This window comes from Oculina patagonica, chromosome 13 (genome assembly GCF_052425735.1).
Source record: "Oculina patagonica isolate OP01 chromosome 13, crgOcupat, whole genome shotgun sequence".
Classification (NCBI taxonomy): Eukaryota; Metazoa; Cnidaria; class Anthozoa; order Scleractinia; family Oculinidae; genus Oculina; species Oculina patagonica.
The window spans coordinates 15,686,704-15,708,161 of record NC_135770.1 but is presented as its reverse complement, the minus strand read 5'-3'; the positions used below and the strand labels follow the sequence as shown (position 1 = coordinate 15,708,161).

The window sequence follows — 21,458 nt, the reverse complement described above, 5'->3', positions numbered from 1 at the left end:
CTTTATACATCGGCCATACTTGCTTGTGTAATACAAAAAAGCTTATGTGAATAATATAAAGTTATAATTTTAACTGTGATTGGTCACAAAAGACGTCATTACATCGGGAAATAACCTATTAACTAAAAATAGTAATGACGCCTGGTGAATAAACTTACCGTGATCTTATATTGTTCTTTTATGTTCTAGAAAGTTCTTAGCTCAATATTTCACGGTATATTTACATGTTAGTCAAATTAAATATTGTTGTTGAATAAATCATAGCTCTCAAAACACACATACAAAGAGTTTGAGTTGTTTTCCGGCTAAAAATATTCAAAATGAAAAAAAAAACCAATTAGATTACGTCAAGGGGGTTTCCCACGCAATTGGCACAGGGTAAACAATGGCTTCCTGTGTTACTCAATAATTTATGCACTCACCGGAGCGTGCAAGTTTTGTTTAGCTTGTTAAAACGTTTGCGACAACACTGCTGTCTAATTTTTTTAATTTTTCAATCAGCTCGTCTGTTAAAAAGATTGTTATTTGTTTTTCATTTTCTTTAGTTTTTTTGTAGGTTGTAAACGCTTTTCCACGAGATCTTTTCAAGTTTTTCTTTACATTCAAGTTAATTTCTCCAGTTCTCCCTCTTCCCATCTTCGTTTACTCAATAAGAGCATTTGTTCAATAGGAATTATTTCTGGCACAGCAATTAAAGGTTGGTTGTAATTTAATACAATGGCGCCATACAACGATTGGTACACTGTCGGGTCCGGCGAATCTGCTTCAGGAAGTTAGGAATGTGAAAGCCACTCACATTTTCCTCCTTTTTTTTACCATTTCCACGCCTGCTTTCCCGATTTTTTTGTTAGTTTTAACCATGCTTTGCATAAAGATTGCAGCTTTCTTTTTCTTAAGTTTTCTGGGATTAAACGTCTTTTTTTTTTTTGCAACTCGTTTCGCGAGGGGGGTAAGAAAGGCGTCTTGCGTTCCGCACACACATGTAAATTAGGAGTTGTGGACACAAATTGTGACAAGGAGCGAGGCGAGCCTGGGCGAGCCGAGCGAGTTGTCACGGTTTGTGCCACAACTCCTAATTTACATGTGTGTGTCAGTCAGTCAGTCAGACAGTCAGACAGTCAGACAGTCAGACAGTCAGACAGTCAGACAGTCAGACAGTCAGTCAGTCAGACGGTCAGTCAGTCAGTCAGTCAGTCAGTAAGTCGGTCAGTCAGTCCCTCCGTCCCTCCGTCCGTCCGTCCGTCAGTCAGTCAGTCAGTCAGTCAGTCAGTCACAGTCAGTCTGTCAGTCCGTCCGTCCGTCCGTCCGTCCGTCAGTCCGTCAGTCAGTCCGTCCGACCGTCCGTCAGTGCGTCCGTCAGTCAGTCAGTCAGTTAGTCAGTCTGTCAACCAGCCAGCCAGCCAGCCAGCCAGCCCAGCCAGCCAGTCAGTGAGTCAGTGAGTAATTACTGTTTCTTATTTTATCTTTGTTGACAGCTTTTGGCTTTCACAAAACTCACGTCTAAAAAAGGATCTGAATGTGACAACTTCCGGCCAACCACGCCACTAAACGGTAGAAAGGTGGAAGCCAATTTCTGAGCCAGGTATGATCAACAGGACCGTTACATATTAAGATGGAATCCACCAGTAGGTAGATAAATTTAAAATGTTAAAAGTTGAGAAATTTCTATTTTTTTCCTAATTGAATAAAATGGGATTTTGCGGCTGTGATACCATTTTAAAAACTTATAATCCTGGTAACCAATTGTCCATTTAATTTCCACTGGATTCAAAGTTCACATGCTATAGGCAAAAGCTCCATCTGCGATTCAGTGGAATTCAGAGGATCTTCGAGATTTGTTTTCGATGTTTGGTGTTTTTAGATGTTCTTTTGATAAGATATTGAAAGCAGTAGCACCAAAGCTTACAATAAGGTGTAATTGTTTTTGGTACATAATTAGTTGTCCAATAACTAATCCAAGTCCTGGCGGCCCATTTAAATAAGACAGGAAAAGGTCACAAAACATACTTTCCGACTGACATTTTCTCTTTCTACAAAAATATTAATTGTAATTTATTTATAAATTTGAGAATAACTCAAACCTCACGTAATGTAGGTTTTGATTTTATTTGCAGGGCATCGTAGGTGAAAGAATGCGATAGCTATCTAATCCTGTGCGCGGTATAGATAGTGGAGATAGTAAAGCCATCATAGCCATACTTTATGATGGGCTGAAACAATAAAGGATCATTTGCCTCTTCCGAGCTAGAGTTCTGTACATATAGCAAACGTAATTTGTAGAGAGATGGTCTGAGGAATTTATCTATAGATTGATTTTGTTTTCGTTACGCACGTCTCATTTCACTTTTGTTTGAGAAATCTCCTTCTATAATGTTCAGGTAAATCAATATTCCAGTCAGTTATTAAATGATTGTTCTTCTTTATTTATAGTTTAGGAATACAATGAATAAAAATGTAGTACAAAAAGGAATCGAATAGACAATAATTGTCTTTATATATAATTTTGTATATCTATAAGACATAAAATGTTCAGTGCATCTTTTTTCTAGTTTACTTGTAAACTATAAAATGTATCTTTTTATGATTAATAAAGTATAATTATAGCCTGCTTGTTGTTACAGTCGTTTTGTTAACAAAATCTACTGCAGCTCAGGAAATATCATTAATAATACACACGACTCTACAATTAGCTATAATACAGTGTGACAATTGTTGCTTGTGTAATTCAGTGGCCACTTTTCTTGGTGTAGCACTCACCGATATTAATTTAAACAAACGATTTCAAAGACAATAAACAATATTACACCAAAACACTACCAGTGTGTTCACTACCAGTGCGGCTTTTCCCAACACCTCACAAACACCCCATTAAGTCGATTCGTATAGAAGTAATTTTAATTACTCAAACCATTTATCAAAAAGCTACTACATAAGTATAAATCAAAGGAATAAAGCCTTGACTATTGTTCTAGTTGGGCGTGTTTCGCTACGTATCAGTTTCATTATTTGCAATGCAATTGCTTAAAGATAGAATACTAACCAAGATTCTAAGTAGGCTCCACGTAAGAAATGATAACATAAAGCAACTGCAGAGCAGTTAATGGATTTTATATTTGTTTATCCGTTCTCCTGGGTTCTGTACTCAGCGCGTTCCAGCGTTAGTTTCCGCCTAGAGGACAATCCCTCTACTGCCCGGGCGGTACAAAGCCATTTCAAGGGCGTCAATGTCCACTTTTATATCTTTAAGATCATGGAAATCCCCACCATGGAACGTACTGTTGTTAAACTCAATCTTGTTCACATCAACAGACTCGATATTTGCTCCCTTCTCTGGACTTTTGGTTGGTTTTGGCAATGGAGCTATTTCATTTCTGTTAGAGTCTTCCATGAGTTTGTCTTCTTCCACACTAGTGATGTCATCATTTTCGTCCTTTAACAGCTCTTCGCTGTCTTTGTCAAACAGTTCATCATCAACAGATTCATCCATCAAACTGTTGAAGGAAGGCACATTATAATAATCCCTGGTTTCATCCAAGACGCTGAAATCCAAATACGGATTGTCTTTCTGCATCATTTCCTCCAGCCTTTCTCGTATTTGAGTGAAGTTTGGTCTGTCATCTGGGTTTTCCATCCAGCAAACCGTCATCATATTGTACCTACGATAAGTTCAATTGAATTACAATAAAAGATTATTCAAAAAATTTCTGTGATGTTGTTAATAGTATTCGACTACATTTTTAATGCATGTTTGAATGCATTAACAAATTTAGCGGATTACTTTGAGTGATGTTTCTCAGTCTGCTTCCGTCTTCTCCAATGATTGCACAGAAGAAACCATGCAAACGCAGGGCTACATACTACACTTAAAACTATATTATAATATGAAATTAAATCTAAAAAATTTTCAAAAAATTCATCCCCTTTCACACCTTAAAAGGCCACGCAACCAACCCCACCAAAATAGTTGCGGCCTCTCTTGGCCCCAATAAATTTGTTCGTTTTCTATACGACAAAAAAAATCAATCTCTCACGAATAGACTTGTGTCAAACTTGTGTCAAAAAGTGTCAAACCATTTTTAATTTACTTTGACTTGCAAAATTAAAAAAAAATGACAGTTTGCATAAATTTAAAAAAGAAATGATTGCCAATGCAATCACAACATTCTTTTACCAGAACAGAAAACAAGTGCCGGATGGCGAGAACATCAAATTGCTAAGCAATCTGTCCCACGATTTAATCAGCTAGGACAAAATACAGAAGGACCTTACTTACATTTCATCATTACAAATGTCTGGTTTTTCCATCCGATAACCGTCTTTTAACAGACGAAGTAATTCTCTGTTGTTTATCGTAGGGTATGGAGTTCCACCTAAACAAAGGAGATATGCTCAATCAGTATGGAAAAATAAGTCTAAATATCTGCAGTTTTAGATTGGTTCTTATAATCCTAAGTCATTTAGAAAAGTTGCCATGGTGATAGCAATCTGTTTTTCTAGATATAAAATTGTTTTCTGGTGTTTGAATTAAAAAGAATACCAGAATATAGTACCAGTAAAACTGTGCGTGTTTGATAAGTAATATATCAAACACCGAGAAGAGAGTTGAAAGTACTTTTGACTATCCGCTCACGATCGCAAATTGAACCTCGAGGTTTTTGAAAATGTGATGAAATACTCTCGACTGTTTGATATATTTTATCAATCCAAACTAAAACTACGACGAAAACAGAGAAACAAAATCCTAAAAATTTGGGTTTATTAACATCACGTATCCAAACCACCATCACTGTTCTGTTTTCGTTTATTTCAGCGTGATGATTAAAAAAGATCTTATAGAAAAGCGTCCACCTTACCTAATGTGACCAACTCCCATAGAACAACGCCGAAAGCCCACCTTTAAAGCAACAAAAGATTAGACACACTGTCAACTTAATTCTTATAGGTACACGGCTGTTAAAAACAACAGCTTTTTTTACTTACACGTCGCTTTGACTTGTGAAAGTTTGATCAAAAATGGCTTCGATTGACATCCATTTCAAGGGGAGTTTTCTGTTCCTTTTTGCATGGTAAACTTTCTCTTCATACACGTGACGGGTCAGGCCAAAATCTGCAACTTTTGCGATCTTATGCTCTCCAACGAGAACATTGCGAGCTGCTAAGTCACGGTGCACAAAGCCTTTTCTTGCAAGGTACTCCTGAAAGGGTAATTTTAAAACAAGAACAGTTAGAAGGTAGGCGAAAAATTAACAATGAAGAAAGCGGCAGCAGCAGCAACAACAACAACGTCGACGTCAGGAACAGAAGCAACAGTAACATTAACAACAGCAACAGCAGCAGCAACACACAACCTCGACGAAGACGACACCATATGTTAAAACAAAAAGTCTGGATGTTCAGTAACAATAATAATCTTTTTCTGATTTTTTTTCGTAATACCTTCATGAAACACGGGATGTAATGTTGATAGTACATAAACAAGAATTTACAGGGCCGTAACTAGCAAGAGGCAAGGCGAGGCACTTGCCTCGTCTAGATGTTTACCCAAAATATAAACAAAATATGTTTTGTTGGGGAAAAAATCCCCAGTTGAACAAGATTGATTTTTTTTCTCATAAATATCTCATTAAAAATGTCTTTGAAAGAGATTCAGAGCTTCTAGATTTCAATTTTTTCTGAAAGGCATGCCCCTAAACCCACAAGCAAGATCTTGCCTCGCCTATGGCAAAGGTCTGGTTACGGCCCTGTTTTATCTCACCATTCCTTCGCTGATTTGCCAAGCAAATGCCATAAGATCGCCTGGAGTAAGCGTCTCCTCGCTCTCATCTTCCTCGTCGTTATCTTCATCTTCTTGGAGCATTCCTTTGTTGTTTATCCCAGTTTCTTCCGACGTTTTTGAAGACTGAGTAAATGACAGAATCTGAATATTGCCATTGTCACCCTTTGCCTCAGGGCTGTTGACATAAACACGATCGCTTCTCGTGGTCTATGAACGAAAGACAACACAACATTTTAAGGTTTTTATTTAAATGAAGGATAATCCAGGTTATATGCGCAATTTCAATTGACCCTCAGCTGCAAAGAGAAGCCTAAAAAACTCAGTTTATACGTATTTCCTATATTTGACATTCAACGGTTTAGTTTTAAACTTGAGATACCGTATTTTCTCAATTAAACGCCCCCGGCGTTTATTTCAAACATGGATCCGTGGATCCGGCGTTTATTTGAATGGTGCAGTTTATTTGAGCAAAAAGTTTATTAAACAAGGGTTTTAAATCATTATTTGTGACATGAATGTATCTTGCCATCATACCTAAAGTATATTACACCTCAAATAAATGCCTAAAAGGCTTACTTACCACTCAACCTTGGAGACCCGGCGTTTATTCGGGGCCCGGCGTTTAATCGAGAAAATACGGTGTTTATAGTCTCCTTTGTGTGTGTTCTTTAATGTTATAATTAAAGCTTAACATCGTCTAATTCATCACCACAACTGACTTCTTACTGCTTGTGTCTGTCTTAAGATTGAAATGTTACAGACCAGTCTGATCCATTTTCATATCTGTTTCAGATCGTGTTAATAAATATGAGACAAAAAGAACGTGAAAAGCATAATGTGGACGCTTAGGGTGCGTTTATTTGGGAAAATCCAAATCCGGATTCTTGTATCCAAAAACGGATTTTGTGTTTCTTTACCTATATCCGAAAATGGATTAATCTCGGATTAATGATCTGAAGGAATCAACACACCGAGTGGATACATCAGATCATATCTAAATCCGGATTTTTAGGGATTCATGATCTGTTCCTTTTATTTAGGAAAGGATTCGAAAAGAGTGCCGGTGGGTTTTCAGGCACTTATTTCGATCAAAACACAAAAATAATTCACGATGAAAGTAAACGGTGGCTTGATTAAATGGAAGTGTCATTATAAACTGGATGTAAGTTTTCTAGAACAGCCACCGTGTGCATACGAAAGTTGCATCCTTTTGAAATAGTTACGAGTTAAGTTTGCATTGATCATTTCGCAAACATTCTTCGCTCTCAGATGCGTTCTCGCCACATTCTGCTTGAGGCTAAAGAAGGACTTCTACGACGTGTGATTTTTGAGAAAGATTTTGTATGCTGACATGATTTTAGCTAGAATACATTCGACTGAAAAAATTTGGGCTGATATTTTATATTCTGTGCGAAAAGTGTTAACGGGGTTGTCTTGAAAAAAATCTATTTTCGGATTTTTCGTTTCTCTGGGAGCAAAGTATCCTTGTGATCCGAGATCAATGATCCAATTTTTGATTTTCCCAAAGAAACACACCCTCAGTAACGGATTTAGTAAACTAGCCAATCTGCAGTTAGTAATCAGGATTACGCGTTTAGCACGCATGTTTTAAAGACAATGGCGTTCTTTTATTTAAGTTGCAATGTTTAATTCTATACCTGTATTGAAATTCCTCCAGGCTTGTTGTCAATGACGTATGTCTCGCAGTAAGTTGAACGGTAAGGCCCACGTGACTCATCTCCAAGGTATTCTTTCACCTTATGATTTAAAGAAATTGCATTAACGCTAGTTAGCTATTAAGCTGCTGTTGGTGTTGTCCTTAGTTGCAAAATAAACGGATAAACGGCTAAATTTATCTCTTCATAACTTAAACTGTCCTAATGATAAAAAAAATAAAACGTTTATTTTTTATTTTTAGGAGTGTTCGATTTAAATGTGATGGTTTTAATCCGGGGCGATTTGGCAACTGACAATTTAAATTAAACAAAAGCATGCTCTATGCTTTCGGTTAGATTATTTTTTTTAATTATTAAAACCTCGATATTCCCATTAACTGTTGGCGTAAAAGTAAAGCTCCTTTTTACTGGCCTTTTCATGGCGAGCCTTTTAACTTTAAAAGTTTCCTTCCATCTGTGGGCGTGTCGCGACGGGTTTTAAGGCCACAATTTTCACAACGGGAAGACGAAGACAAATTTATAACGGTTTGATACATGAACTTGTGTTTACCTTTCCTCGTCGTTTTCTGAGGTAATGAAGAAGATCACCGTATGGAATATATTCCACCAGTAAGAACATAGGCTCCTCCACAGTGCAACATCCCAGCATGTTAACAATGTTCTTGTGTGATCCTACCGCTTTCATGAGTTGTATTTCTTCAAGAAATTCTCTCCTTTGGTCGCTGTCTGCCATACCTACAAGCGGAGGAAAGCAGTTACATATCAAGGTTATACTTTCAGATTTATCTGGATGGTCTTGAGCACATTATAATCGTTTGCGTTAAAAAAAAAACTTATACTAGGCCGGATATCTTCAAGAAAAAATTTAAGACTTTGTTTTCTCTTATCTAACATTTTCAGTGTTATCAAAGCTTGCAGGAATGTTTATGTTTCTTAAAAAGAACGTACGTGTATTCCGCACTTCGTTATTATTATCTGTTTTTCTTTCCTTTCGACTTTGCTCCGTAGGTGGTCCCGTAGGTCTTTTTGTAGGCCAATGCCAGTCCACTCCTATGAATTTCTAATTCTAGTTTAGCACATTATAATGATTCCATTTGGCTCTTTCAAAAATTAAATAAAAAACGATTTCAATCATTCAATTTTTAAAATTAAATAGTTTTTGGAGAACAAAAATTATATTCTTTTTCTGCCTCTTTAGATCGCTTATAAGATCATTTCTGCAAACATAAGTGCTAGTGGTAACAATTTCAATAATTGACTTTGTTTACTATCTTGTGTCGCCCTTTAAGCAATACATAATGTAATTTAGGTCACTCACCGTGTAACATTTTCACCGCCACAGTGAGTCCCCCGGTCTGCTTGATTGTGTTTTTACGAATCGCATTTATTGGAGGCATCATGGACATTTTTCGTGAAGGCGTAGTAAGTTCCTTGAGAATTCCCTTGTACACCTTGCCAAAGGCCCCCTCTCCGAGCTCATCCTCCAGGGTTACTAGGTCCCCATCTACCTCCCAGTGATCAATCATTAGAGCGTTTTTGCTGTAGATATCAATAAAAAAATTGTATGTTTAGTAACTTTATATGGCAAATTTAGGTAAAATCCAAGCCATCTCACAGCGACTTTATAGGAGCAAGTACCCTGAGACACGACCCGTCTTCTTCTGCCTTTGCCTTTCCCTGTAGCACCATAGAATCACAGCTATAGCAATCAAAACAGCTATCAACAGTCCTACAACGAGCACCGCCAACTCAGCAACTGTAAGTGTTTCTTCAACGAGAGGTTCCTCATCTGAAAAGAATAATTAATCAGAAATAAAATCAATTAACATAAGTTCCATATGTCATATAACGCTACTCTAATATAGTGAATATTTTTTAAGCAAAATGTCCGTTGGATCAGAGTTTATCTTATTTTGTAATAACTAACTAAAATAACATAACGTCCAAAAAAGGTTTGGATTTTTTTTTTCAGAAAGGAACCGAATTTCTCTTGTTAGGTTGTTTGCAGATAATAAGTACGTTTCGTTTTTCGGAACACATCTTGCTCACTCATCAAAATATTTTACATATCAGTAAAATAAAGGTTAAACTATTAAGGCATAAGACATTAAACATTCTAGAATCGGACTCCGCATTAAATGTCTCCAAATTGTCTCGTAATATTTGCCATTTATAAGAGCGATGCCTAAGTTTTACTTTTTTGCACTGAATACACTGAATAACAGATTGTAATAATCATTCTCTTCAAGAAAGATAATCCTCTACTCTACTCTATAAACATTCGAATTTGGACGAGAACTTGACCCACATTTCCTTGGCTGAATAGCGTTCTGTATGCAAAACAAAAGGATGTTAATTCTTACCACTTTTTAATTTCCAAACAAGCAAGATCGTGGCATCTGAACCAAGAACCTCAGGCACAACGAACACCGGGGTGACCTAAAAACAGAAACAGTTGCCTCGTGGTAAAAAAATGCAAGCAGAAATCATTTTGCAGTTGTGAGTCAACAATGCATATACATTTACCCCCTCTTAAGAACCATAGTCCTTGTACCAATTGTGACGTCATTGCTTTTCACAGCAGGACGGTTTTTAATAGTAAGTTGAAAAGGCAGAAACGTTCTTGTAAACCATGCCTAAACAATTTAATGAAATCAATTTGGCCAAATATTTGGTAATAAGCCTTCGAATTTGCCCTTTGAAAATCGAAATAATTGACCTTCCCCATCATGACACTTTTACTCCTAGACTTCCTCCCGAACGTTGAGGGGAAAACCTTTCCAGCGCGTAGAAAGGCGACTTAAAAAAACCCAAAACAACGAAATTCCGGATAACAGGCAGAAATAGGCAACTGAAGTGTTAAATCAGTGTTGAGTTTCGGGGAAAATCCAGGAGTCGAAGGGTTCGGAAACTTCAACAAGAACTAAACTAATTAAGCATTGCCGATAATCGTTGAAGATGTTTTTGAAAATGAGTCATGTGACGAGCCGCTGGCCAAATTGAGTTCTGATATATATTTTTAAGCTTTCTTAAAATGTCTAGCTACACGTCTTGGCGTCTACATTTAGAACCATATACAACACCAGTCCCAGTAGCTTTGAGTCTCATTTTCCTGCCCCCTTGGAACGAAGTTAAACTGTAGTGAATGCTCTTACTGGGGGTTTCCGATTTAGCGGAAAATTCACAAATTTTTCCGCCTATTGAAAATCTTATTGAATTCACTTAGTTTGCCCATTAAAATACACATTAATCTACTTGCTTGTTTTCTCTGTTTGACTATCCCTCAGGAAAGTTGGATTCTACGGTAGTCTAAGATGTCAAAAGTTATCCTAGAAGTTTGGAATTGAGTTTAACAGTCTTTTCGGACCATACCGAAAATTTGCAAACAGCATTTCAGCAGTCTTCCCTTCATTGGATTGATATAAAAGTTATTGCTTTAGGATTGAAGTTTGATGCTGTGTATTTTTTACTCACTAAATCGATATTACCGTAATAACGGTTAACAGAAAACTCGAAATCAGGAAATCTTAAATTTTGCGCGATCCACGTTTCACTATAGAGAGCTATTACCAATGCAATAAATTGTGGCGCTAATAAAATATGTAAGAATGAAAAACAAAACACTGAATTTTTGATTTCGAATAAAATGCACAAAAATATTTCCAACCATTAACCCGAACTTGCGGCCACTTTTCTCAACAGCCTCCATAATAATACTAATCATTCCTTCAATAGGTGTGTAACATTTTAAGCCTGTAACTTTTTTCTCCCGTGTGTTGTCCACTGCTCGAGGGCAATGTAATATCACCATGCAGTGCAGCTCTCAAAACAAATATTGCTCATTACATGGCCACAGTTTCGAAAGAAACAAGAGCGAAACCCGAGGCAAGATAGACATGAGATAGAAAACAATATATGTGTGATGTTCACATGATGTATGTCTGTAAGGTACGACAAAAAAGGTGATATGCGACGTTTACACCTGGAATTTTTTTTTTATGTGCAAATGAAACGAGAACACTTTTTCACAAGTTTTTTGACAATATAATAACATAAACCGCCTCGTTTTTAAACTCCTATCTTTCTATTTATTTGGTTGCAAAACCGTAGAGAAGCGAAATCGGAAATTAAAGCCTACTTGAAATGTTTCTCTGCAGTCCACTGATTGAATACGTAAATATTATCAATTTTTTATTAGCTTGGCGGGAAACAAGCCGGATTATTGAAGTGATTCGTGCGACTCTCTTCCAGGATTCTTAAACATTACATAATAAAAACGATACCTGATCGCAAGAATGGTGTTTTTAAATTCATTGTTTTTTTAATTAAAAAATTGCTTGTTTAACATAACGATAAATTACCTGGAATTCAGCTCCATTATCTCGACTGATTCCATCGATTGTAACATTTGTACCGGTCTGAAAGGAAGGAAAAAAACATGATTACGTCAAAAATTTATTTATTCCTCAGAAAGGAACATGCATAACCTTTAAAAACATTACATTATTGGTTGACACATGGAGCAGGAGACTCTGGAATCGCGATTATACAGCTATAATACGTATAGCACGCATTTTTCCTTGTAAAATGACTATGACAATATTATGAAAAAGTCTGCCTTTGATGTCTCGGGTGACTACTACGACTACGAGTAGAGTGTTTCTACTTATTATCCGGCGGATCGATGCTATTTTATCGCAAGGCCGGTTAAACCACAGCATTTAGTTCGCCGCTATTCATTCATGCACATAGACTGTGAGAGGCACTACTGAGAGGAATGTGTCTTGCTCAAAAACACAAATACAATGTTCAAATTATATTATAACCAATATAAACCATTCTACTTACAGTTGTTATTGCGGTGTTCAGAGCGGTTCCTCTCCTCTTGCGCTGTGAGGCATCTGTAGCTAACACTTTGTACTTGTAGTATTTGACGTCACTGTGAGTGAACAGTGGTTTTTCCCAGCTTACTGTTGTACGAAAACTGTCATTACCGGTCGCAACAAGCTCGTTATAGTCTAATTCATTAACCTGGACAAGCTCCTCTCTGGGTTCTGTTGAAAAGATGACAACAGTGTGAGGATTGCCAGCTTTATTTGTGCACGGAAAAATGAGAAATTTTTGGAGGTTTGCGGCAGCGAGCATTAACCTGTCAGGAAACACTTTGGCAATTTGAGAAGAAATGTTTAAATTTCTATCGTGTTCTCAAACTCTTGACCGTTTGAAATTGTGGGAAGAAGAAGCTTTGATAACCCTTGTAAATTGTCCAACACTGTGCAAAAGGCCACAGCACCTCACGATAAATTCCTTGCCTCGATGCTTCAACAACAATACTGGTTGCTATCAATCAGAGCGGACGATGGTTCAAAGGATTTTTTGCAACTTTTGTCAAAATTGCGAACTTGTAAGACAAAAGTGCATACTCAAGACGTAACTGCATGATGTCTAACAGCTGTAATATATACTTACGAGGAGCGGTAACTCGTTCCTCTGCAACTTTGCCTGAAATACGTATGTTGCTAAAAACAGGTGTTACCTGACGATGAAAAGGTATCTAAACATTAGGAGTCAACCATCAAAACTTCAGTAAAAATAAATATAAATTATTTTTCTTGAATCAAAAAAAATGTCTTTATTATTATTAGAATTCAAAGAATTTATAATTCACATTTCGGTTAACATTTTATAAACTGTGGAAATGGCAAAACTTTATTTCCATGTGATAATACAAATCGTCAAACCTTTTACCTTCACGGTGACAGTTTCACGTGGAAATATCCCGGATATCTGCAATAATGTCTGGTTCTGTAGATAACAGACATATAAAGGTGAGTAGAAACATGACAGCAAAAGGGTGATATTAAAAGTTGCCATATCGTGATTAGCAATGAAAAGTTACTCTTTTAATAGGGGAGAGTGATCTTAGTCAAGTCAAGTCATCATTATACATGTACACCATGCACGGAGCTTATCTTTATCCCCTCCTGGTGAGATACTAGTTCTTCATAGGGCTACCCACCATAAAATTCACTGGTACTCATTTACATGTATACACTTGGGTGAAGAGAGCACTGCTACAGCAAAGTGTATTGCCCGACCTAGATGGGCTCCTTATAGGCATTTCAGGTGCCTTTTACCATACATTAGTAATTAGATCGCACTGTTGTAAAATAATTTCGTTTCTTTTTCGTACAACGTAATGGTTGTTTTGTTGTTTTTATTAGTATTGTTGTTTGCACAAGAACACAACACACTGATCCTGGCCAGGGCTCGAACTCGGCCCTCTCGGCTGGGTCCGTCATACTAACCATTAGTATAATTTTCAGAGGTGAATGCAATTCTAATCGGTCGAGAAGCTCGGACTATGTCGCAATATTCACCGTGCTAGGCGGTGAATATAGCATCTCAATGTTTGGCTACTAAGGGCCTGTTTACATGGAGGCGGGTGCCCCGGCTACCGAGTACCCGGCTCCGAGCTCCCTGGGCGGCCAACTTTTCATCGTTTCTTAGAACGTATTGGCCTTTCATGATGAAGGGTACCCGCCTTGCCGGGGCCTCGTCTCTTGCCCGGGGCCCCTTCTGGCGGGATCTTTTGTCAGTAACGGTTTGGCCGGCTTCCCGGCTTGCCGGGTAGTTTCCGCGTGTTTTTAAACTAATTGAGAATGGCATAATGTATCTGGACCCAAACAGTGCTTCTAGTTTCGCCTGGGAACTGGCATCGATCGTGGGATGTCCTACTCGACACACAATCTTGCGGCCAAATACTGTAATCGTGATCCCAAAACGCAGAAATCTGGACTCCTCAATATGGTTTGAGAGAGCCTGATTATTCAGTAAGTCATCTTCTCATTGGCTCATTGTTTTCCCCCCGTGACACGCTTCAATGCGCTGTCTCATCTCGGGTGAAGGGTTGTGATTCTGCATGTGGCGGGCTAGGTTCCCTCTGCCGGGTAACTCGCGCACCCTCCCTCCATGTAAACAGGCCCTAAGCCATGCCACGTTTGTCATCCAGGCCAGTGAGCATGGCGGCATTTGCTGAATAAAAAATTTCTCTCATTTTAAAGAAATTACTTCAAGCCCTAGATATTGGACCGAAAATATTTTCAAGAGATGGTTTTCAAGGCATTAGAATTGTTCGAAAAACATGGTGGTTTTGGAGATCATACGCGGCCATGTGCTCAGTCAGATCGACTGGCAAAACATTATTTAGTTCTCTTCTCACTGGAGCTAGTAATTTCAAGAGGATTCAGACAATTACTCAGACGTCACCAACGATTAAACAAAGGTACCAGATATCTATCTTTTTGTTGTAGTGCTTGATTTCTTCCGTCTTCTTGCTAAAACTTGAGTGTAAATTACAATCTCAATCGATGAATTAAACTGGTTTACACGTATGCAAGCGAGCACTTGTGTTTGTTGTTTTCGTGTTTTCTTTTGTTATTTTGCAGTTCTTGATATTCTTCTCGGAGATTACTCAACAATAATCACTGAACCTGAGGCGAATAATTGTTAACAAGAATCTGCAAGCCCCAGGGGGGGGGGGGGGGTACTCGGGGTTTCAAGTGACGGGGATGATCGAAGGATTTTTTTGGGTTTGAATTTCTCGATTCCGGGATTTTTTTGGGTAGGAAAATTTGGCAAGTATTTTTTTTTGATTTGAGTAGGGATGTTTTTGGGTATTCAAAACAATCTGAAGATTTGTTGTAGTGCCTTAGCTGTGTAGTTCTGTGAATAAAGTACAAACAATCGTGTTTTGCTGTTGATTTTTGAGGGGTCAATTTTTGATCTAGGGATTTTTTTGGGTTATGTTGGAAACCCTAGGGATTTTTTTGGGTCTTGATTTTTGCTCCCATTCGATCATCCCCGTCACTTAAAATCCCGAGTACCCCCCCCCTGGGCTGCAAGCAGTTTATAACCGTGCTGTTAGTGTTTGACCACCTCTTTCAGTTCTTTGGCTAGAAAGGCGCGGCGCTGCACAGTAAAAAATCTTTAGAAAAGCAGTCACTTGAAAAACACACAAGTCGTGTTTGCGTCAGTCACGAAGTGTGCGTGACATGAATTTCAGCATGCATGCCTGGCTGGAGAAATGCCTGCTTACGCATGCAAATATTTATTTTGTTCCAAATGTTCAATAAAATAAACCCAAACCAGTTCATGAATGGCATTAAAAGAAGTCCATTTCACGCCAAAATAAATAGTAGTCTTTCCGACAACCTTTCTCGAATTAGCGGTAAATAGAGCATACTTGCTTGCGCAGGTAATTCCCCTGGCGCGATGACGTGTATCCCGTGCCTTGACACATTCTTGCTGAGCTTGCAATATACGTTTCGATTCCCAGAATAAACTCAAAACAAAAATTGGAATATCCCGAAAACAAGTCGTTGTTTTTGCAATATTCTACACATTTCGTGTAAATTGTACGACTTGTACTCGCTCCGAGCCAAACGCCTAAATAACTCAAAAATAACTATTTCACACAGAGCGCAGATTGTTCGTAAATATTTTTAAAATAGGTGATTGATCGCGTAGCATGGGTCTGACAAAGTGGTAGTTTTTAAATAGCTTGGACATGTCCAAGCGGTCATCAAATCTTGCGTGACCGTGACAAAGGAGCCGGCTGGGCCGCGTGGGTCTGGAACGATTTACCGACAAAAAAATAAAAACGACAAAAAAATGCCAGCCAGATTATGAACCGGCTTCGCACGGTAATTTATACCACTACTCCTCTCATCATTTCAAATAACTGAATAATTATAATTAGCTAGGACAAAAATCATGATGTCCTAGCTAATGACGTCACTACTTATGTGTTTCGTTCATTTTTAACTAACCCCTCCTCTCTTGGAGCATCCTGGACGATCTTTGTCTTTTACTAAAGGTGAGCAAGAAATCTTGTCTCTTGAATAACTGCCGTCAAACTCGTAAGACACAATATAGGAGTGCACATCACTATGCTTGAACGAGGGAACTTCCCAAATGAAACTGACGTTGAATGTATTACTTTCTTGGTCTTCCACAAACGATCCCGATCGAAGGTTCCGCACCTGTATTTCCTGGTCATCAGGACCTTTGAAGTGAAATAACAAAACATGTACGATATACAACAAAACACCTAATGAATTTTTCACTAATTCTTTGTTGTGAAAAAATAAAAACTATTAATGTTTGTGTGATGGCAAAGGGAACTCTAAAAAGACGTTTACAGACCTTATCTTTGATTTATTCACTTATTTCTATTCACGGGAAGGAGCATGAGTATCCTTAATGTGATGGACAAGCCTTGTCAAGATTAATGTATGATTTAAACGTAGAAGACAAGAGCATTTAAATACAGACATGTCAGTTTTAATTCTTTTCTGATTACTCAAATGTCATCAAACAATATTACAAAAAATGATCGTTTTCTTTCTTATAAGGATTTGAAAAAACAATTCAAAGTTGCCCAAAAGAAGGAGCAGAAAGCTATACAAACATTGCCATGTTAAGTTGATGCAATCCCAGTCTCAAACTGAACTGAATCGCTTTGTAGATTTTTTCACTTACTTTGTGGTTCGATAGTTGTTTGTGATGGAATCCCTGTGATAACAGTGACAACAAATTCTGGTGTAACCTTTAGAGAGAATTTGAAAGCAATAAACAATATTTACTTGGTCTTGATTTTAAAAATTGCCTGAGACAACCCGCTGCACGTTTTAAGAAAGTTACAGCTGTAATAGGGTATGTTTTTACAACATATGCAGCCACAATCGTTGTTTTATAAATTGGTTGGTACTATGGAGCTACGTAACACTCGGATGAAGGGATACATCTAATTCGAGAAAGGTCGTCGGAAAAAAGCACGAAAGTGCACGCGACAAGACCGAAAGGTGGTTGAATTTTGCATATTGACCTAGAGGAAATGTACAAGTTTGTATTTTTGCACGTGAAGATTTTGTTTCTCATTTCAGAAAGCCTTTTTCTGAAGCTTTAATTTTACTGACGAATGTCTTTGAGAATTCAGAGTAGCCAAACGTACCTTGTTTCCACATGCCTGAGGAGAAAGAAAAAGTGCAAATTCGCGTTTCTCTTGTCGCCATCTTATTAGTATTCAGCACGTGCAGTTGCTTTCTACTTCTACCCACACTACCTTTCAGTCTTGTCGCGTGCACTTTTGTGCTTCTTCCGACAACTTTTCTTGAATTAGCTGTATATAAGGTTCTTTATACGCCAATCAAAGCGGTAGCAACAACAAAAACAACAACAACACCTACAGCATGTCTGAACTCGTTCCCTTGGCTGGCAAAACGTTTTCTTACCTCTATCTCTAATTTGTCTCCAGGTATTAGGTCATACACGGGAGACTCTGTTTCCGCCTTATAAGAAGAAATAGAGATTCAAACAGTTTAAACAAAATAAAAGAGTCGTTTAAAAAACGAGCGAAGGTAGGATAAAGAAAGGTAGACGGAGCCGGATTGACTGTGTCCTGAGTCAATCAGGAGTTAACATTACCAAAGAAACCCTTTATCAGACCCCGGAGGGTAGAAAGAAGAAAGAAGAAAGAAATATCGTTTATTAAAAAACTTTTACACTTGGCAGTCCTAAGACTGAATTACGTGTAAACGTATAAAAACTATATATATTACAAGATTTAAAAATATTAAAAGCTATTTACATTAAAATATATTAAAAACTATTAAAAACGATCTATACAATGTAATTTAAACTATTGTCTATAAACGCTGGCAAAATGTTGGAGGGGTCTGGTGGCGACCTCTTTACACCGTGTACGCCACGTAACGAAAAGAGGCTAAGTAAGTAAGCAGTGACAAGGTCCTGAATGTCTAGAAAAAGTTTTGAAGCCGAGATTGTCGGTTCATTGGCACGGGGTAGTACTTCAATTTTGCAATATTATAACCTGATATTGCATGGTTTCATAACGAGCGAATTAAATCATCGGAATAAGTTTATTCGCAAGAAACCCCTCTAAAATGTATCCTAATAATAATAATAATAATAATAATAATAATAATAATAATAATAATAATAATAATAATTTATGAATTTATATTGCGCTTTTTAACATATAAATGAGCAAAAGCGCATTACAATATTAAAACTTAAAAATATTAAAATATACTAACTATATACACATTATTGACTAGATCTAAAAGTTAAAAAAAGCTAATTTAAAAAGATATGTTTAAAGACGAGATTTAAAACTAAAAATAGAACTAATATTACGAAGGCTAGCTGGAAGCGCATTCCAAAGTGTAGGCGCACTGACACTAAAAAATCTGTCACCAAAAGACTTTTTTCATTTTCCCTTCTGGGTGAACGCAGAACCCTTCTGGGTGAACGCGTTATAGAACGCAGTGAATAGCGTGCGTGCTTCCTTACCTTAATTAAGTTACTATATATAACAAGGAATTTCTTTGCGAAAGAACTTGATTCAAAAAAGAAAGTAAAGAGAATCATGATTAAACTTTTCTTACCTTCATAAACTGCCACTGCTTTACCCTGGTTGGGTTACCAGTGCGCCTATATTTTATAACGTATTTTCTCACACTGCTTTCATTAAATAGCGGCTTGTGCCACGAGATTAAATAATCAAATTGTTCTGAGTCGCTTGTATTAAGCATTGTGTACGTCATGTTTCGAACTGTTACAGTGCTTGGATCAGGCTCTGAAATGAAACCAGAAGCAAAAACATCAACCTTTGACTTCTTACTGACTTTTCCTTATTTGTATTTAAATGTACACCCATTCTACAGAAAACTGAAATAACAGGCAATTGCAGTTGGCAGTAACATGGGGTGCGAAAAAACTACCCAGTTAGTGCACTACATGCTTCAACATTAATATTATATACAGTTGCTAAGTATACTTACTTGGCGCAGTTGCAGAGGCAGAAGACTCTAGTATTTTTATGTTTGGGTTGTTAAACATTGGTGTAACCTGCAAAACAAAGAAAAGTTATTTAAGCATGTAGCCTCACGCCCCTTGTGGAAATCAGCTTTATTTTAGGTATACAGATGGCGGTGCAAACGTGTTTAAATAAAGTTTACATACCAACCAGGCGTAGCTGAATTGACCAAGAAATTATACTAACTGTCAATGTTAATAACCGTCAGGGGCGGATCCAGGGGGGGGTGGATTTGGTGGCTAGCCACCCCCCTTGATCCACCAGAAAAATGAAAATAAACACATTAAAATAGCAAATAAGGACAATGACACTGGGTAAGTGGAAAAAGGTGTTAATATTTTTAGCTAAAGTAAATTTGACATATTTGTTAACATATACCTTCCTTAGGCAGGCGGCCGTTCAAACAGGAGATTTTCGACAGCCTGTTTTACGAACTTCTGTGCTTGATGTAACAAAACATGTGGTATAATTTAAAAAAAAATACATTCTTTTAAGCTTTCAAGAGTTGCTTTAGCCTTGCTGGCATGATTTTCTTCTCCATATTAATCTTTTTAGTAAGTTTTCTTACCGTTTTCTTCGCATCGAAGCGATTTCGATTCTCAAGCAAAGCCAAAAATAGAGAGGCTGTGGACAGTCTACCACTTTCAAAATCCTGTTTAAAAGCCTGATACCCCCCACCCCCACCGCCATAAAAAACCTGGGGCTTAAACAAGATAGTAAACAAAAAATATTGGCAAACAGCCACCCCCCTGGAAAAATCCTGGATCCGCCCCTGAACCGTTATGCTCGAAGAAAATCACAAGACATAGGCAAGCCCAATGACTAATTCAAAAGAGTAGTCTTTTGAAAAACAGCACAATAATATTTTCAATCGCACTTATAGTTGGTGACTATTTTAGTATTATTATTTTTTTAAGTTATATCAAGGAAAATCCACCACTGCAGTAATAACTCATTTACATGTGGCTTTTGTAGCTAATAGCCTGATTTGCTTATGTTGCTAAATTTACTCGGAGCTTCTCAGCTGATACTTTCTGCTCTGTTACGACCGGATTTCACACATAAGCAAGTAAGGATGGATTGTGTTATAATAATAACTCAACGGAAGACACGTGCCACCTGCGTTCTACCTTGTAGCTAGCGCTGTTCGTGACAGTACCACTTGACGTGGAAAACATTAACCTTGTTTAAAGCGCTGATCAAAAGCTGGGCCAAGGTTACGGAATTTGAATCTCTAACTGCATTGGTTACCAAGGTCGTCCGTCCTACAAAGATCCTTACGTTACCACGACAAGATCATTCACAACTATAAATAACACAAATGTGATTATAAAACTGAAGCAAGTTAACGTACCTTAATTGTTACAAATTCCTTTGGTTTAATTCCCGTTAAATATGACTTTGGTTTTTTCTGTGTGCAAAAACATAATAAATATAATTAGAACATTCTTAATCTTGGTTTGATAAAATCAGTCTCACAATCACAACCCGCCAATCAAAACTTTTCAAATATCACAGTCAACCGTTTTTATAACATTTATTAGGATTTACATTCAGGCCAACTGGACATTTACACCATCCTGTGACGTGAACACCTTGTCAATCATATAAATATGAAAGCCTTTATATCCAGACAATGCAAATCCTCTGGAACATTCCCTGTTACTTGGCGAGTTTTTAAGCACGTTATACTGAAGATTGTTTTACTTAATAACATCAAGACCTTTCTTTTGATCATTACAGCCCATGTTGTGGTATATGTGTTTATTAACGACACATGGCAAGTTTCTGTACGGAGCCTATTAAAAAATGATTGTAAGTCAACATACCACGTTTTTTTGGACGATTGGCTTGTCGGCGGTGTATCCCGACAGTAGGTACACAATATCGTAGGAACGAAAGGTAAAGTTGAAGACTGGTTCTGTCCATGTGAAATTTACTGAGAATGTGCTGCTTCCGTTTTCGCGTACAAATTCTCCAAATTTTATATTTTGAACCTTAATATCCACGTCTTGTGGCACTGAAAGCATACAGAAAATAACATTACTTGTAACTGAAATTTGTAAGAGTTCTAAGAAAGTTTTTCATGCAAAAAACTACCTCA

General features: G+C 37.5%; 2 protein-coding genes across 5 annotated transcripts in view; one reads left to right on the top strand and one right to left on the bottom strand.

The window, feature by feature from the left end:
• LOC144634666 (carbonic anhydrase 2-like) overlaps nt 1-2,606 on the top strand; it is a 27,781-nt gene extending 25,175 nt beyond the window's left edge. The window contains exons 7-8 of the mRNA XM_078493689.1: nt 1,476-1,582; nt 2,115-2,606. Coding sequence (XP_078349815.1) covers nt 1,476-1,577 — 102 coding nt within the window. The 3' untranslated portion in view covers nt 1,578-1,582; nt 2,115-2,606. The remainder of the gene's footprint in view (nt 1-1,475; nt 1,583-2,114) is intronic.
• LOC144634541 (uncharacterized) overlaps nt 2,606-21,458 on the bottom strand; it is a 52,256-nt gene continuing 33,403 nt past the window's right edge. For all 4 annotated transcript variants that reach the window (XM_078493526.1, XM_078493524.1, XM_078493525.1 and 1 more), the window contains exons 18-38: nt 21,184-21,374; nt 20,709-20,765; nt 19,320-19,386; nt 18,924-19,114; nt 17,748-17,804; nt 16,996-17,062; nt 16,284-16,519; nt 13,201-13,257; nt 12,922-12,988; nt 12,301-12,506; nt 11,814-11,870; nt 9,816-9,891; nt 9,091-9,241; nt 8,771-8,991; nt 8,003-8,187; nt 7,435-7,533; nt 5,756-5,983; nt 4,981-5,195; nt 4,854-4,894; nt 4,274-4,370; nt 2,606-3,656 (exon numbers count right to left, since the gene is read on the bottom strand). In XM_078493526.1, coding sequence (XP_078349652.1) covers nt 3,170-3,656; nt 4,274-4,370; nt 4,854-4,894; nt 4,981-5,195; nt 5,756-5,983; nt 7,435-7,533; nt 8,003-8,187; nt 8,771-8,991; nt 9,091-9,241; nt 9,816-9,891; nt 11,814-11,870; nt 12,301-12,506; nt 12,922-12,988; nt 13,201-13,257; nt 16,284-16,519; nt 16,996-17,062; nt 17,748-17,804; nt 18,924-19,114; nt 19,320-19,386; nt 20,709-20,765; nt 21,184-21,374 — 3,053 coding nt within the window. In that variant the 3' untranslated portion in view covers nt 2,606-3,169. The remainder of the gene's footprint in view (nt 3,657-4,273; nt 4,371-4,853; nt 4,895-4,980; nt 5,196-5,755; nt 5,984-7,434; nt 7,534-8,002; nt 8,188-8,770; nt 8,992-9,090; nt 9,242-9,815; nt 9,892-11,813; nt 11,871-12,300; nt 12,507-12,921; nt 12,989-13,200; nt 13,258-16,283; nt 16,520-16,995; nt 17,063-17,747; nt 17,805-18,923; nt 19,115-19,319; nt 19,387-20,708; nt 20,766-21,183; nt 21,375-21,458) is intronic.